Here is a 14,967-nt window from a genome sequence, read left to right on the forward strand (position 1 = left end):
ATTATCATACCCATTCTGTGTATAATTACATACCACAGATGCCAAATAATAAACTATAAAATACAGAGAAATATTCCCAGTTATGCATAAATCCATGAAATCTTCCAAATTTTCATGCCGAAATGACAATTTAAAAAAAGTAGATAAAACTGGGTTTAAATGGTAGACAAAATCGGGGGTACCTAAATTCGGGTGTAGATTAAACCAGGGGTGACATTGCGATTCTCGTTTCGAATGGTTTTGGTTCGTTTCGACCATGTTAAACGAATGGACGAAACGAACCAAAATCACTCGAAACGAGAATCGCAATGTCACCCCAGGTGTAGATATAATCGGAATATCACTGTATTTTCATCCTCACCTTATATGCTCTCATTGAGCAAAAAAACTATCACTCCGTCAAATATGAAATGGTTCGCATTACAGACGGTAGATAATCTACAGACGCGCAAAGAGCGTGGCATAAAACACCAATCGAACCGTCAAATCGAGACACCAAATGAGCAAAGTAAACAAACTTGTGTTTCGTATAGGCAGGGAAGACTTAGTTTTGTAATCTACCTGAGATGTTAAAACATTAACTATTGATTTACTAAAAACATATGGATTAGTTACCTTCGATAAATCATATAATGCTTTAAAAAATTCAATTGGCTTGTTCACTTTGCAAAATTTGCGTCGTAATTCGCGAAGTTCCATGGAACATACCAGGTGATTCACGCAACTTACTGCTGATTATAGGAAGATTGATCCAATTCTGACTGGTTGCCAAAACTGTTTAAATAATATAAACAAAAAAAGTGTTGCTGAATTGGTAATTTTTCTCTTTGTAGATTCGTCTGTAGATTATCTACCGTCTGTACCAAAACCACTCAAGGAGAAATAACCATCGAAATGTCACATTTTAACCAAAAAGTTAAAAATTTCGCCTAAGGCTGTGAACCATTTCGCGAAATTTTTAACTTTTTGGTTAAAATTTGACAGTTCGATGGTTATTTCTCCTCGAGTGGTTAAAAAAATCAGAGGGGTTGTGTACAAGACACGACCGCATATATAGGTGACGCAGGACTACGTAAGTCTCTTTGTAGTGATAGTAGCATGTATCCATGCTTGTAATCATTCGATTCTTCATGTATACATGCTATATGCAACATATATACATGCTACATGCGTTGTATGTAACATTTATCAAAGTAGTAACATTGCATACGTTCAATGCTCAAAAGATTTCAGAGTTATTTCTATGTGCATTTGAAAACAATTTAACAAATTCAAGAACGCAAACTATTGCTTTCCTGCTACCTTACTGAAATTAAAGATTGTTTTTATTACCCATGGTTCCCCACGTTGAAGGGATTTTACCAATTTAATCCTATTTTATCAACAGCACATCTTTTCACCACACTTCTAATGAAACGATAAGCATGCATATGGGTTATTCCACGTCAAGTGTCCGAGTCACCTGTAATCGACCTTCTCGGATTTTCACCAAACTCGGCCAGATTGTTCGTTTTGGGTCAAGAAACAAAAATCCCAAGTTTGGTGAACCGATTGGACTTTCTCTCGATTTTTGGGAACCTCCCCTTTTATTAGAAAAAGCATCATTTTCGTCAAATTCGCTTATTTTCTTTTGCTTATATCTTCGTAAATATTCAATTTAGAAAAAAACTCTGTTCCACATTTTCATGGGAAATCATCTGAGGAATCCGAAAAAATATTAGTTTTTTGCGCATCAGCGCTGCCAAATACTCTTATTTTTGATCTGAAAATTAAATTTGTATTTTTCTCTCAATGAGTTTGAGTTTGATCTCAAAAATTTCAACACCATCGTGTTCCTCAGACTTTTTTACATAAGAATCGCTCAAAACCACGAGGTATTCCGTCCCGTTCTCGAGATATAGCGTTTTGAAACAAACAATTCCCAATTTCTCATGTAAAACTGTAAACAAAAAGAAACTTCCTAGCTGTTGGATATCTTATTACCGCCAAAGCCAATTTACATCCGTGCCCCCTCGGTGTTACCAGCAGATCGTTACCAATAAGTTTTTGTTGCTCTTTTTTGCTAATATTGTTTTTCACATACATTAAATCTTCCATACTTATATACCTATCACTTCCGTTAAATAAAAATCATTCGATCATTGTATATCAAGCGAGATACACGTTTCTTTCTCGTGTTAATTGAGAGAAAGCCCAATTGTTCTCTATCACGTGTCGGTTCCGCGATTAAGTTATCCGCTTTTTCGTTTTTCGAATAATCGTGGAAATTATCAAATCTACCTTGTCCGCTGTGTGGTGCCAGGATCCCACATTTTTTGGTGCCGAAACCCGGGAATTCGCCCTGTCTTCATCAATCTCGACCATCTCTGGAGGTTAGCGTGGTTCTACTCATCATCGCCCGGATCCCGCTAAATCTTCAGTTTGGACATCCCCATTGACCGTTCTACCGGCCTGGAATCATCACACAAGGACAAATTGGATCGTTTCTAAAGTGCAACGCAGGTTAAAAACGAGCACATGTAACCTCACTTCGTCAAAGCAGGTGAGTGGCATGCTATAGAATAAATTCGCTTCATTATATCACCGCTAAGTGAAATGAAAGGTAAAAAATCAAGGAAACTCCTGGTTCGCCGGAATAACGTTGTTGGTTCCGTGAAATTAAACAAGTAGTTCGATGAAAACTTCGTGTTTAACCGTGTTTTTCCCCAACTCAAATTACGTCTCGAAAAGCTCGATGAGTTGTGGGAAGAATTTAAAGAATTGCAAGCCGATATTGAGTGCGATGAAGAAATAGGTGACGAATTATCGTCTGTGAGAATTTCCTTCGAAACGGATTACTTTCAGTTGAAAGGTTCACTTGCCGAAAAACTAGCTGCAGTAACACCGTCTGTAAATCCCATTCATCCACCTCCCTCACCTGTTGCTCAACGTGCACATTCTATTGCCGTTCGGTTACCTGAAATAAAGATACCTGAGTTCGACGGAAATTTCGATGAATGGGCAAATTTAGTTTAGTATTTAGTATTTATTTATTACCCAGTAGCGTAAAGGTAAACCTTTTTCAAATTTGCTACCTGCGGATGTCTTAGTATTGTACATCAAAAACTTAACTCTAACAAAAATTTCTATGACCTTTTTCTAACATTGATTCACACAAACCCCCAACTTTCTTCAGTACAGAAATTTCAGTACCTCAGGCTGTGCTGAAAGGAGAGGCTCTTCGTATAGTTCAGTCAATAGCTGTAACGACAGACAATTATACGATCGCGTGGGATAGTCTAAAAAGGCGGTACGATAACACTAATTTGCAAATCAAACAGCAATTCTCGGCATTACTCGCTACCACTGCTATCCGCAAAGAGTCTGCTGAAGCGTTATCGAACCTGGCAGATGAATTTGATAAACGTGTGTGTGTTCTCAATAAACTTGAAAATTGTGATGCCGATTGGAACTCTTTCCTCGTCGATTTTCTTAGCAGCAAACTGGATCCCGCCACACAAAAGGAGTGGGAATCTCAGTTAGATAACGAACGGCGCATAGTTGCCTTTATACAGAAACGATCTCACATTTTGCAATCTCTTTCGCTCTCGCAATCATCACAACAACTCGTCAAACTTGATCCCAAACTAGATTCCCGAGCTGTACGGAATAAAACTACATCGTATCATTCGAGCAGCAGTGACAACCATCCGAAATGTAAACTCTGCAAACAATCGCATTCGTTGCCTCAGTGTGAAGAATTCAAAAGCCTATCACCTCAGAAACGGTTTGATATAGCTAAGAGGCACGGTCTATGCATAATCTGCTTAAGATCATCTCATCTGTTGAAAAATTGTGCTGCTGGCTCGTGTCGCACGTGCAACAAACGTCACCATACCCTATTGCACTTAAATACTTTTGGCATACGGATGAATCAAAGCGATGATCAACCAACTATCGCTGTGCAAATGGCACAATGTGCTGAAACTCTACAAGCGACATCGGTCACCGATACGCCGTCGTCGGTTATGTGCATTGCCGATCAATGTCACACAGGTTCTCGCGCTCTCGCCCCGTCGTCGTCGGATAGTCCTAGTTCCATTGGCGGAACTAGCGCTCATTTCTAGGCTATAGCCCCCGGAATTTTTTTCAACCGTTTTATTTCGTCGGCATATTAAAATTTAATGCACATTAATGCCTGTAATCTTATAACAGTTACGCAAATAAACTTTACTCTGAAGTTCTTCGTACCTTTAGTTATCTAACTATTGGTTTTTCAAAAATTAAAAAACTTAGTCAACTTTTCTAGGGGGGACTAAATCTTTTCTAGGGAGGGCTTAGCCCCTCCTAGCCCCCCCCCCTAGTTCCGCCAATGCCTAGTTCGCGTTCGTTCGTTCCGCCGTCGGTTTCAAAACATATACCGTCAGGCTCTGCTCTATATTCAGTAGGGATGGGAACTATAATTAAAAATCGTTACTGATAACCATCAGTCAGTAGTTAAGGTACGCTACTGATAACTATCAGTAAATATCAGTAGTTTTACGCATCACGGCATTGTAGCAAAAAAGAGGAAATTGTAATAACTGCATTATTCATTGTAATTTTACATTGTAATTTATCAGGTAGACTTCATGGAGGCGCAGCTACCGACCAGATTTTTTTTCCATCCGACAGATCTTGCAGAAATGTTGATCACATCTTTATTGATTTCAAAGCAACATACGATACGTCGAGACCAGCTATGGCACATAATGCACGAAACCGGTTTTCCGGATAAACTGACGCGACTAATCAGAGCTACATTAGAACGAGTGATGTGTTTCACGCGTCTCGGGAACACAATCGAGTCCCTTCGAAACACGGCGAGGGTTGGGACAAGGTGACAAGCTAATCCAGTATGCTGTTCAACATCACTCTTGAGGCGGTGTTCCGACCAGCGGGTATCGAAACGAGAGGCATGATTTTCATCAAGGATAGAAGTATATGAATCACGACATACTTTCACTGCTTGTGAATCCCAGACTCCCATCTACATCTGACGAAAGTCGGTAGGCGACGGTAGGCCAAGCACGTCGTAAGGATGCCGGACGACAGAGCAACGACAACAGTTCTTTTCAACAATCCCACCGGCACAGGAAACACAAAAACTCAACATGCAAGATGGCTTGACCAAGTCGAACGTGATTTATGACTTTTGAGACGACTGGGAAATTTGCGACGAATGGCCCAAGATCGAGTTGAATAGAGCTCTAGGCTGCTGACGACAACGACGGCATATTGTGTCACTTTCGTCTATCGTACGCAACTTCCGACTATTAACTTTAGTCCAACTGATTTTTCTAACGGGACGACGTAACTGTATCAGTAAGCATCAATAACTGCGAAACCTTACTGATACTTAGTGATATTATTGCTTACTGATAACTATCAGTAATTAATGATAGTTTTCCCATCCCTAATATTCACCACAGGTGACAAATTGTCAAGCCGCTGTCCCTGTGTCGTCACACTTGTCGAAGACCAACCAACAGTCAGCCGTCTTCATGCTGACCGCCTACGTTAGGGTCCAAGACGTCAATGGTACATTCCACCTCGCTCGTGCTTTACTAGATTGTGCATCTGAGGCGAATTTTGTGACTGAGTTATTGGCTCAAACTTTGCGGTTGAAACGAGCCCCGCCAACATCGATGTGTATGGGATTAGCCAATCCGTATAGAAGGTAAACCAACAAGTTCCCATCGTCGTATAGTCTCGTGTTGGCTCATACAGATCCAGTATGAATTTCCTAATTCTACCTTCGTTAACTAGAATATTGCCCACTACCAATGTGGATGTATCAAAATGGGTTCTTCCTCGCAACCTACCCCTCGCAGATCCAAAATTCAATATCGCTCACGATGTCGACATGATCATTGGCATCAAATCGTTTTTCACTATTTTGGAGGATGAACAAATTACACTAGGAAACGGCTTACCTATTCTCCGTAAAACTGTTTTTGGCTACGTGGTAGCAGGTGAAGCGTTTCAAAGCCAAAATTGCACCGTCGTGTGCAACGTTTCTACTACTGAAAATCTGACATCAGCAGTACGAAAATTCTGGGAGGTTGAAAGTTTTGAGACTGGCAAATCTCTTACTCTCGAGGAACAATACTGCGAATCACATTTTTCGAAAACCCATTCTAGAGCTCCTGATGATCGGGACGCGGTTCGATTGCCGATTCGAAACGAAATGCTACCCGCTTTGGGAGAATCCTTCGGTGTGGCGAATCGTAGACTGCTAAACGTCGAGAAAGTATTATTATTGAAACCACAATTGCACTCAGAGTATCTCAAATTCATGGATGAGTACCAAATACTAGGCCACATGGTGGAAGTTACACCTGATCACTCACTTCCACACTTCTACTTGCCTCACCATCAGGGATGCCACATATAATTCTGTGTTTTTGTTGGAAAAATCTGGCAATCTGTACGGCGAGAAAAAATATCTGTGCAAAAATCTGTCCAATGCAAAACAATGAGAGTGAAAGAGATAGAGAGTCATTTTGCGGACTATTTCCATCTCTTTCACTCTCATGTAAAAGCTCAAAAATCTGTTTAATCTGTGTAATTTGGCGAAAATCTGTATTCTATGCATACAGATTCTGTACAGGCGATTTCTTTCAAATATCTGTTAAACACAGAATAATTTGTGCATGTGGCAACCCTGCTCACCATGCGATTCAGAAACCTGATAGCACAACCACAAAAACACGGGTTGTTTTTGATGCTTCATGTCGAGGATCAAACAACTTATCGCTCAATGATTTATGCTATACAGGTCCGACTGTTCAGCCAATGCTGTTATCTACCCTGATTAACTTTCGGCTACCGAAATATGCAGTGACTGCCGATATCGAAAAAATATATCGGCAGATCGTTGTGCATACGGATGATCGTCCTCTACAACAGATAGTGTGGAGGAAACATCCTAGCGAAATCATCACCACCTATCAGTTAAACACCGTCACATACGGCACTGCTCCAGCTCCATACCTGGCTACACGCGTTCTCAACCAGCTCTCGGAAGATGAAGCTGAAAGTTATCCTCTCGCTGCCCCGAAAATAAAAACCACCTTCTATGTTGATGATCATCTATCGGGGGACGACGATGAACAACTACTGATAGAAACGAATAAGCAACTAATTGCTCTTCTTCAATCCGGCAGATTCACGCTACGTAAATGAAGCAGCAACAACGAAAGGGTACTGGCTCACATTCCACCCTCGCTTCGAGATACTCGGTCGGAATTGGAAATTGGCCAATGCGGATCAGTTAAAACACTTGGACTCAATTGGCACCCTGGTTCCGACAACTTAACCTTCAACGTTCCTGACTTTGAACCATCGGAGCAGATCACCAAACGGTCCGTTCTCTCTGAATTATCAAGGCTATTTGATCCACTCGGTCTTGTGGGAGCTGCTATTGTTACCGCCAAGATATCTCTCCAATCCCTGTGGGTTCACAACTATTCGTGGACTGATCCGTTGCAAGCAGACCACAGCAAGTGGTGGTTGCAGTTACGCGAAGAAATTTGTACACTCAAGTCACTCATCGTTCCCAGGTGGACACTCGTAGACAATCGAATAAGTACGGAACTACACTGCTTTTCCGATGCGTCCGATCGTGCATACGACTGCTGTGTATATGTAAAGACAACGAGAGCGGATGGTACATCCGCTATCAATTAGGTGATCTCAAAATCTCGAGTCAGTCCTCTTACAAAGCTCTCCACTCCACGACTTGAACTTTGTGCTGCAGTGCTCACTGCTCAATTAGCAGCTTTTGTGTTGGACTCAACTAAATTGAATTGTAAAGTGACCTATTGGACCGACTCTACTATTGTGTTTTCCTTAATAGTATCAGTCGACATATTTAGATTTAGTACATTTCTAAAATTGTTCATTAGCTGCATAAAGCGATAGGCTGGTTCATTGCGCGCGTAGTTAGCTCGACGGTGTTCTAGAGTGAATGGCCTTGGTCTCTTCAGAACTACTGTACTCTGGTTAGCAGTTATCCTGGATTTCAAATAATCGCTGTCGTATCGTCCTCTCTGCAAATTGAGAAAAAAGCTAACGTCCACAATCTGGTATCTATTTTCCAGAGTATCCATATCCAGCAGACAGCACAAATCTTTATATTCCGGAAGATTTCCTCTCCATCCCAAATTTCTCACGGCAAATTTAACGAATTTTTTCTGTACCGCTTCCAATTTGCTCATGTAGGTTGCATACATTGGCCTCCACACCACACTTGCGAATTCTAATTTTGATCGTACCAGGCTCACATATATAGATTTGATCGTATACGGGTCATCCAGTTCTGTTGCGAATCGTCTTACTACAGCAAATAGTGCAAGACACTCGGAAACCAGCGTATTCACGTGATCGTTGAAAATCAACCCTGCATCTAGATTGACTCCTAAGTCCTTAATCCTGCTCATTCGTTTGATTGTTTTTCCATCCAAGCTGTAGTCGAATATTAACGGATTTGAGCAGCGTGTAAACGTTGCATTGGTTGGCATCGCCATCGTCGGTTTGGAAAGTCTTTGTTTCCAATCGAATAGATGAAATTCATCGTTTGACCAGGGGACGCTCCTGGCGCCATGTACCTACGAATCTCAATCCAGCTGATCGTATTTCTAGAGGTGTTTTTCCATCGAAACTTATCGGGGACGAGCTATGGTGGCACGGCCCTGCGTTCCTTTATGAAGGTGAGAAAGACTGGCCGCCAAACTGTGTTACGCTATCTCCACTTCATTTGCAAGTTCGCAGTCTCGAAGCTCGTCAATCTGTAGCAGTCATTACTACCACACTCTGCTCTGCTATAGAACTTATCGAACGGCATTCTGCACTCTCTCCTCTACAAAGAAAAACTGCCTGGATGCTGAGGTTTATTAACAATTGCCGCACAAACCGTGCAAATCGTCTCGTTGGTTCACTATCATGTGAAGAAATCGACAACGCGCTAAAGCAGCTCGTCAAGCAAACACAGTCAAATTATTTTGTTGCAGAAATTAAATTCCTCCAAAAGCACAAAAATTCCGCTCAAAGCCACTTCAATTTTAAATCGCAACTAGCAAACTGCAATACTATGTTGGACGCAGAAAGCATTCTTCGCATAGATGGCCGACTCCAGCAGCTCGATGCTCCGTTCGACACCAGACATCCGATGATTTTACCACAGAAGGCTCATCTCACATTGCTTATAGCTAGGGCGATACATATTCGTACGCTACACTCCGAACCACAGCTGCTTTTGGCAACTATACGACAAAGGTTTTGGCCAATTAGAGGAAGAGACGTAGCAAGAAAGGTGCTAAACGAATGTCTGGTCTGCTTTCGCTGTAAACCAAAACCAGCTAGCCAGATAATGGGTCAACTGCCTGTAGTCGGCTCACTCCGTCGCGCGTGTTTGTATCGTGTGGCGTCGACTATTGTGGACCATTCCATGTGAGACCACCTAATCGTCGCGGATCGCCGGTAAAAATCTTCGTCGCAATTTTCGTGTGTATGTGGTCGAAAGCAGTTCATATAGACATGGTGTACAGCCTTACATCCGTCGCGTTTATTACTACGTTAAAACGTCTCGCCGGTCGCCGCGGCCACGTTTCTCACATATATTTTGATAACGCGCGAACCTTCGTCGGAGCAAATCGAATGCTCCAAGATGCTCGACAAGAGTTCCTGCAGATGTACCACTCTGAAGGCGTGACCAGCCACTGTTCCGAAACTGGTATCAACTTTCACTTCATCCCGGCGCGCTCACCCCACCACGGAGGCTTGTGGGATGCCGCTGTAAAGATTTTCAAGCACCATCTGTACCGTGTTATGAGAGACACAACACTGACAATCGACGACTTCAACACGCTGATCATCCAGATTGAGGGAATAATGAATTCCCGACCTTTGACCCCAATGTCATCTGATTCGGCAGACGTGGTTGCCCTCACTCCCAGGCACTTTCTGGTGGGAGAGCCCCTTTACTCTCTCCCAGAACCAGACTTAAGCGAAATCTCCATTATCGTCTCAAATCTTTCCAGAAAATGCAGCAGCGATTACAACATTTCTGGAAGGCATGGTCACGCGACTAAAATCGTAATCGTAAAATAAAAATCGTAAAAAGTGGTCGGTGGCTCTACCAAACATATCTATTGGAACGATGGTACTCCTTAAAAACGAATGCACTCCTCCCATGTGCTGGAAACTCGGTCGAATCGAACAGGTGTTCTTCGGCAGCGACGGAAAGGTTCGGGTGGTACATATTCGTACAACAAGCGGCAGCTACAGGCGTGCTGTCACTGAAGTTTGTCCGCTGCCCATCGAACAGCCAACTCTGGAAGATGACATCGCATCCCAGGCGCTACCACCCACTGAGCAAGGAGACGCTCGGTGTTTTAATTGAAAGTTCCATTCAATGCGGGCCGGCATGTTGGATATCTTATTACCGCCAAAGCCAATTTACATCCGTGCCCCCCTCGGCGTTACCAGCAGATCGTTACCAATAAGTTTTTGGTGCAAAAAGGCTCTTTTTTGCTAATATTGTTATTCACATACATTAAACCTTCCATACTTATATACCGCCTGCTTGACCTCGAGTCACTAGAATACCGGCGTAAAACCCACCAGGCTGTTTTTGTAGCAAAAATCTTTAATGGTGAAATTGATTCTCCCTGCCTTTTGTCACTCTTGAATTTCCGCGCTTCGCAACGTAACCTACGATCAACCGATTTGCTGCATACACCGTTTCACCGCACCGCTTTTGGATATAACGAGCCAGTTGCGGCATGCATTAGAACATTTACGAGAGTGGAAGAATTATTTGATTTCGGACAGCCGTCACATAGGTTTGTGCAGAAATTAAGAAATAGCAATCTGTTATAAGTAATTGTATTCATGTAGACTAGTGTCAGATGAAATAATAAAATAAATAAATAAATACCTATCACTTCCGTTAAATAAAAATCAGAGAGGTTGTGTACAAGACACGACCGCATATATAGTGACGCAGGACTACGTAAGTCTCTTTGTAGTGATAGTAGTATGTATTCATGCTTGTAATCATTCGATTCTTCATGTATACATGCTATATGCAACATATATACATGTTACATGCGTTGTATGTAACGTTTATCAAAGTAGTGACATTGCATACGTTCAATTCTCAAAAGATTGTGAATTTGGAAACAATTTAACAAAATCAAGAACACAAACTATTACTTTCCTGCTACCTTACTGAAATTAAAGATTGTTTTTATTATCCATGGTTTCCCACGTTGAAGGGATTTTACCAATTCAATCCCATCAACAGCACATCTTTTCACTACACTTCTAATGAAACGGTAAGTATGCGTTTTCATACAGAGTCGTATTATAACCGAACACTACAGCTGTAGCACATTTTTCCAACACAGATATCAAATTCGCCTAGGTCTAATCGTCTCGCAGTAAAGAGTTTGCGATTTGTCGAGATAGCGAACTTGTGTCATATTTTCTGGCACACTTCCCTAACACAGACATCAAATTGGACTAGAATTAATCGCGTTTGAAATCTGTTGGCACGAGGGAGCTTTATCACTCTTTCTGGCCTACTTCCCAAGCAAGGACATCAAAATGGTCTAGGTTTAATCGCGGTGTTAAGAAATCTTGTTGAAATGAGGAAACTTGGTCTCTTGTTTTGGCTTACTTCCCAAGCACAGATATCAAATTGGTATAGGTTTAGATCATGGCAAAGAATCTTCCAACCAATCACGAAGCGAGAATTCTGGTAAAACATAGGTTCATTATTTTCAATTTTTCAATAGTTCAACATCAAGAATCCATACTTTTCTTCCTTTGTGTCAATTCTTAGAAGATTTTCCGATCGATTGGTGTAAAAATATTGAAAATCGATAGGAAAACCGCTGAGCTGTTAGCGCTCAAAACCTTTCATTTTTCGTGACGCTTGCATTTTTCGATTTTTTGGAATGACACCCTATCTCAAAACTTGCCGTAAGACGTAGTCCTACGTCAACAGTACAGAATGCGAACCATTTCATATTTGATGGATTAATAGTTTTTTTTTGCTCAATGAGCATATAAGGTGAGGATATAAAGATATATATATATATATATATATATATATATATATATATATATATATATATATATATATATATATATATGACAGCGAAAAACGTTTTTTATCCTGCATGTGAGTGAAAATTTTAATCACTGTTCACAGCCTAAGGCTAAGGCTAAGGCTGTGAACCATTACGCGAAATTTTTAACTTTTTAGTTAAAATTTGACAGTTCGATGGTTATTTCTCCTCGAGTGGTTAAAAACAGTACAGAATGCGAACCATCTCATATTTGACAGATTGATAGTTGTTTTACTCAATGAGAGCATATATAAGGTGAGGATGAATATATGTTTCTGTAACAGCGAATTTATTTAGTCCAGGTTGGAATTGGATGAATTTTTGGAGTTCATTTGCTCCTATTTGATAGATAAAATTTATATCTCATTTCATTTTGGGTTGAATAAACAAATTTGTAATATGTTAAACATCCATACATTGGTGATAAAAAATTCAAGGAAAAATCAGTGAAACACTTCGAAGCTCTTTCCTCACCTGTACCATATCTCATTGACTCTCAGAAGCGAACCATCGAACTGTCAAAACCATGCTCCCGAGCAGGGTTATTTTCGAAAAACCATCGAACTGTCAAATTTTAACCAAAAAGTTAAAAAATTTGCGAAATGGTTCACAGCCTAATAAAAGTGCGCGGCGACTGGTGCTTTCACGGTATCTCGATAAACAATTGAAAAGAGCCAGTCAACCAACCGTGAACAACCCGATTGAAAGTTCGTTCTCTTATCCTTCCCCAGCACGTTTCAATAAAATGTAAAATAACACTTCGTAAAAACACTTCGTTATTAAAACAAGACCTTCTATTTTTATATAACAGACAGCAAGCTGTTATAATACAGGACAATTGCGGGGCTAGTGCTATGATCTTATTGACTATCCCAACAGAGATTCAAACATACGACGACTGGCTTATTAGACCAACAACACCTCGAGGCCAAGTGGGAAAAACCATTGAAATGGATTGCTCGATTGTTTTTCACCTTGTTCGTCATAGGCAATGAGATTTAAAAAGGTGTGGCAGACGAAGACATGTGATGGTATTAGTAGCGAAAAATCTGCAAACGACGTCAAACTACAAAAACAAACCGTGTCAGACAATGGGGTTTGTTTTTGGAGTTTGACGTCACGCTTCATCGTGATTGGTCGATTTACGATTCCACCTACACCATGATGAAATTTCTTCATTGCACTAACACCACTTAACCAACTTTGCCACACCTGTATATATCACATTGCGTCATAGGTACATAGTTTACTCTTCAGAACTACTAATTTGGTTCAATGTGCAACACATCAAAATTAAATAATTTTCGCATTGGCGTTTAAACACATAAATTCTTAATGTTCTTATGATAGATTTTTGATTCCCAATTTTCATCCAATCAATGAACATGTTGGTCAAAAAATGTAGTTTGTAAAAATCAATACTCACGTTTGAACGTTTTATTGATTTGTGATAGTTAATAGTGGCAGTTCATTCTAAAACGGTACCTTATATATTACAAAAGAATAATTCATGTGAAATGATAACGTTTTTTATTTTAGGTTCTAAATTTTGTACTGTGATTTTAGAATAATCATGAAACATAAAACCACGCCCTGCACAAATGGCATTGAGTGAACAAACGGTATACCTTGCGTAACTGAAAATGATCCGATCTCAACGTTTCTTGAATTTCCTGCTCCTGACATCCTTTTACTGGTCCTAGGGAAGGTTGATTTACTGTGGAACTTCGAAAACCGTCTAGAACTCCTTTGAATGTAAACTTTTTCATTTTACAAACAAGAACCACTGATTGTTTGTATGCTGTTCACTTTGTATATGTAACAAAAACAAAATTTATTTACAGTAGGTATATATGTGTCTTATTATCACCGCATCTTGACACTACTTGAAAGAAAACTAATTACAAACATAATTCGGCATCCATTAAGTATTTTTAACATTACTAGCTAAAATCACGATCGCTTTTTGCATTTAAAATTACACAAGCACCACACACTATAATCGTTACTTCATTCTACTAATATCGACGATCAAAGTCAATATTGCATATGTTTTCTTTTTGCGGTAACATTTATTCGTCTTTAAAGGAAACTTAAAAAATGGAAAATAATACAGGTACATTTTCACCAAGGTCGGTACTGTCTGCCACTCAATATGTCGAACCGTGACATAGTGAGAAGCACAATCCATAGGCAATGAGAAAACACTTTTGATGGAACACAACTCCAAGTATGACGTATGCGCAAGACCATTATACTGATTTTATTGGATAGTATTTATTTGCAGAGTATTATAAACCTTTGCACGGTGCCTAACCTCAACTCTGGTTTGACGTTTTTGTGTTTTGTTTTGATTCCCTTTGTAACCTAATTTTATTGCTAGTGGGTTTATTACTTGTAATTCGTATCACTTGTTTGCGGAAACCGGAAATGCCAGACTTTTCCGAAGCAGAAAAGTGATAGCAGTTCTGTACAACATATATTTTTGTCATTTTTGCAGTTTTTTGCTTCTGGGTCTTACGAATAAGTAATCCAAACAAACCCCACAACACTGTCAAACCTGGGACGAAAAAAACGCACTGACATCTGCCGATCTGCGTGCAATCTTTTGTCGAATTTGTTTATTCAATCCGGATTGGAACTAGATGAACTTTTTGTGTTCATTTGCTCCTATCTGACAGATAAAATTCATCCAGTTTCAACCCGGAGTGAATAAACCAGCTAACTGGCACCTTTATCTTATTTGCTTTGCGTTGACGAGAGCTAACATCAGGCAGGTAGAGTGATCAGTAGGTAGAGTTTTCGCTGC

General features: G+C 40.3%; 1 protein-coding gene across 1 annotated transcript in view; it reads right to left on the reverse strand.

Annotated features, from left to right (window-relative positions):
- The window catches only part of LOC128732919 (syntaxin-binding protein 5), a 1,693,445-nt gene extending 1,679,165 nt beyond the window's left edge, over nt 1-14,280 (reverse strand). Inside the window, exon 1 of the mRNA XM_053826373.1 lies at nt 13,787-14,280. Coding sequence (XP_053682348.1) covers nt 13,787-13,844 — 58 coding nt within the window. The 5' untranslated portion in view covers nt 13,845-14,280. The remainder of the gene's footprint in view (nt 1-13,786) is intronic.
- Between the last annotated feature and the right edge of the window lie 687 nt (nt 14,281-14,967).

This window comes from Sabethes cyaneus, chromosome 1 (genome assembly GCF_943734655.1).
Source record: "Sabethes cyaneus chromosome 1, idSabCyanKW18_F2, whole genome shotgun sequence".
Lineage (NCBI taxonomy): Eukaryota > Metazoa > Arthropoda > Insecta > Diptera > Culicidae > Sabethes > Sabethes cyaneus.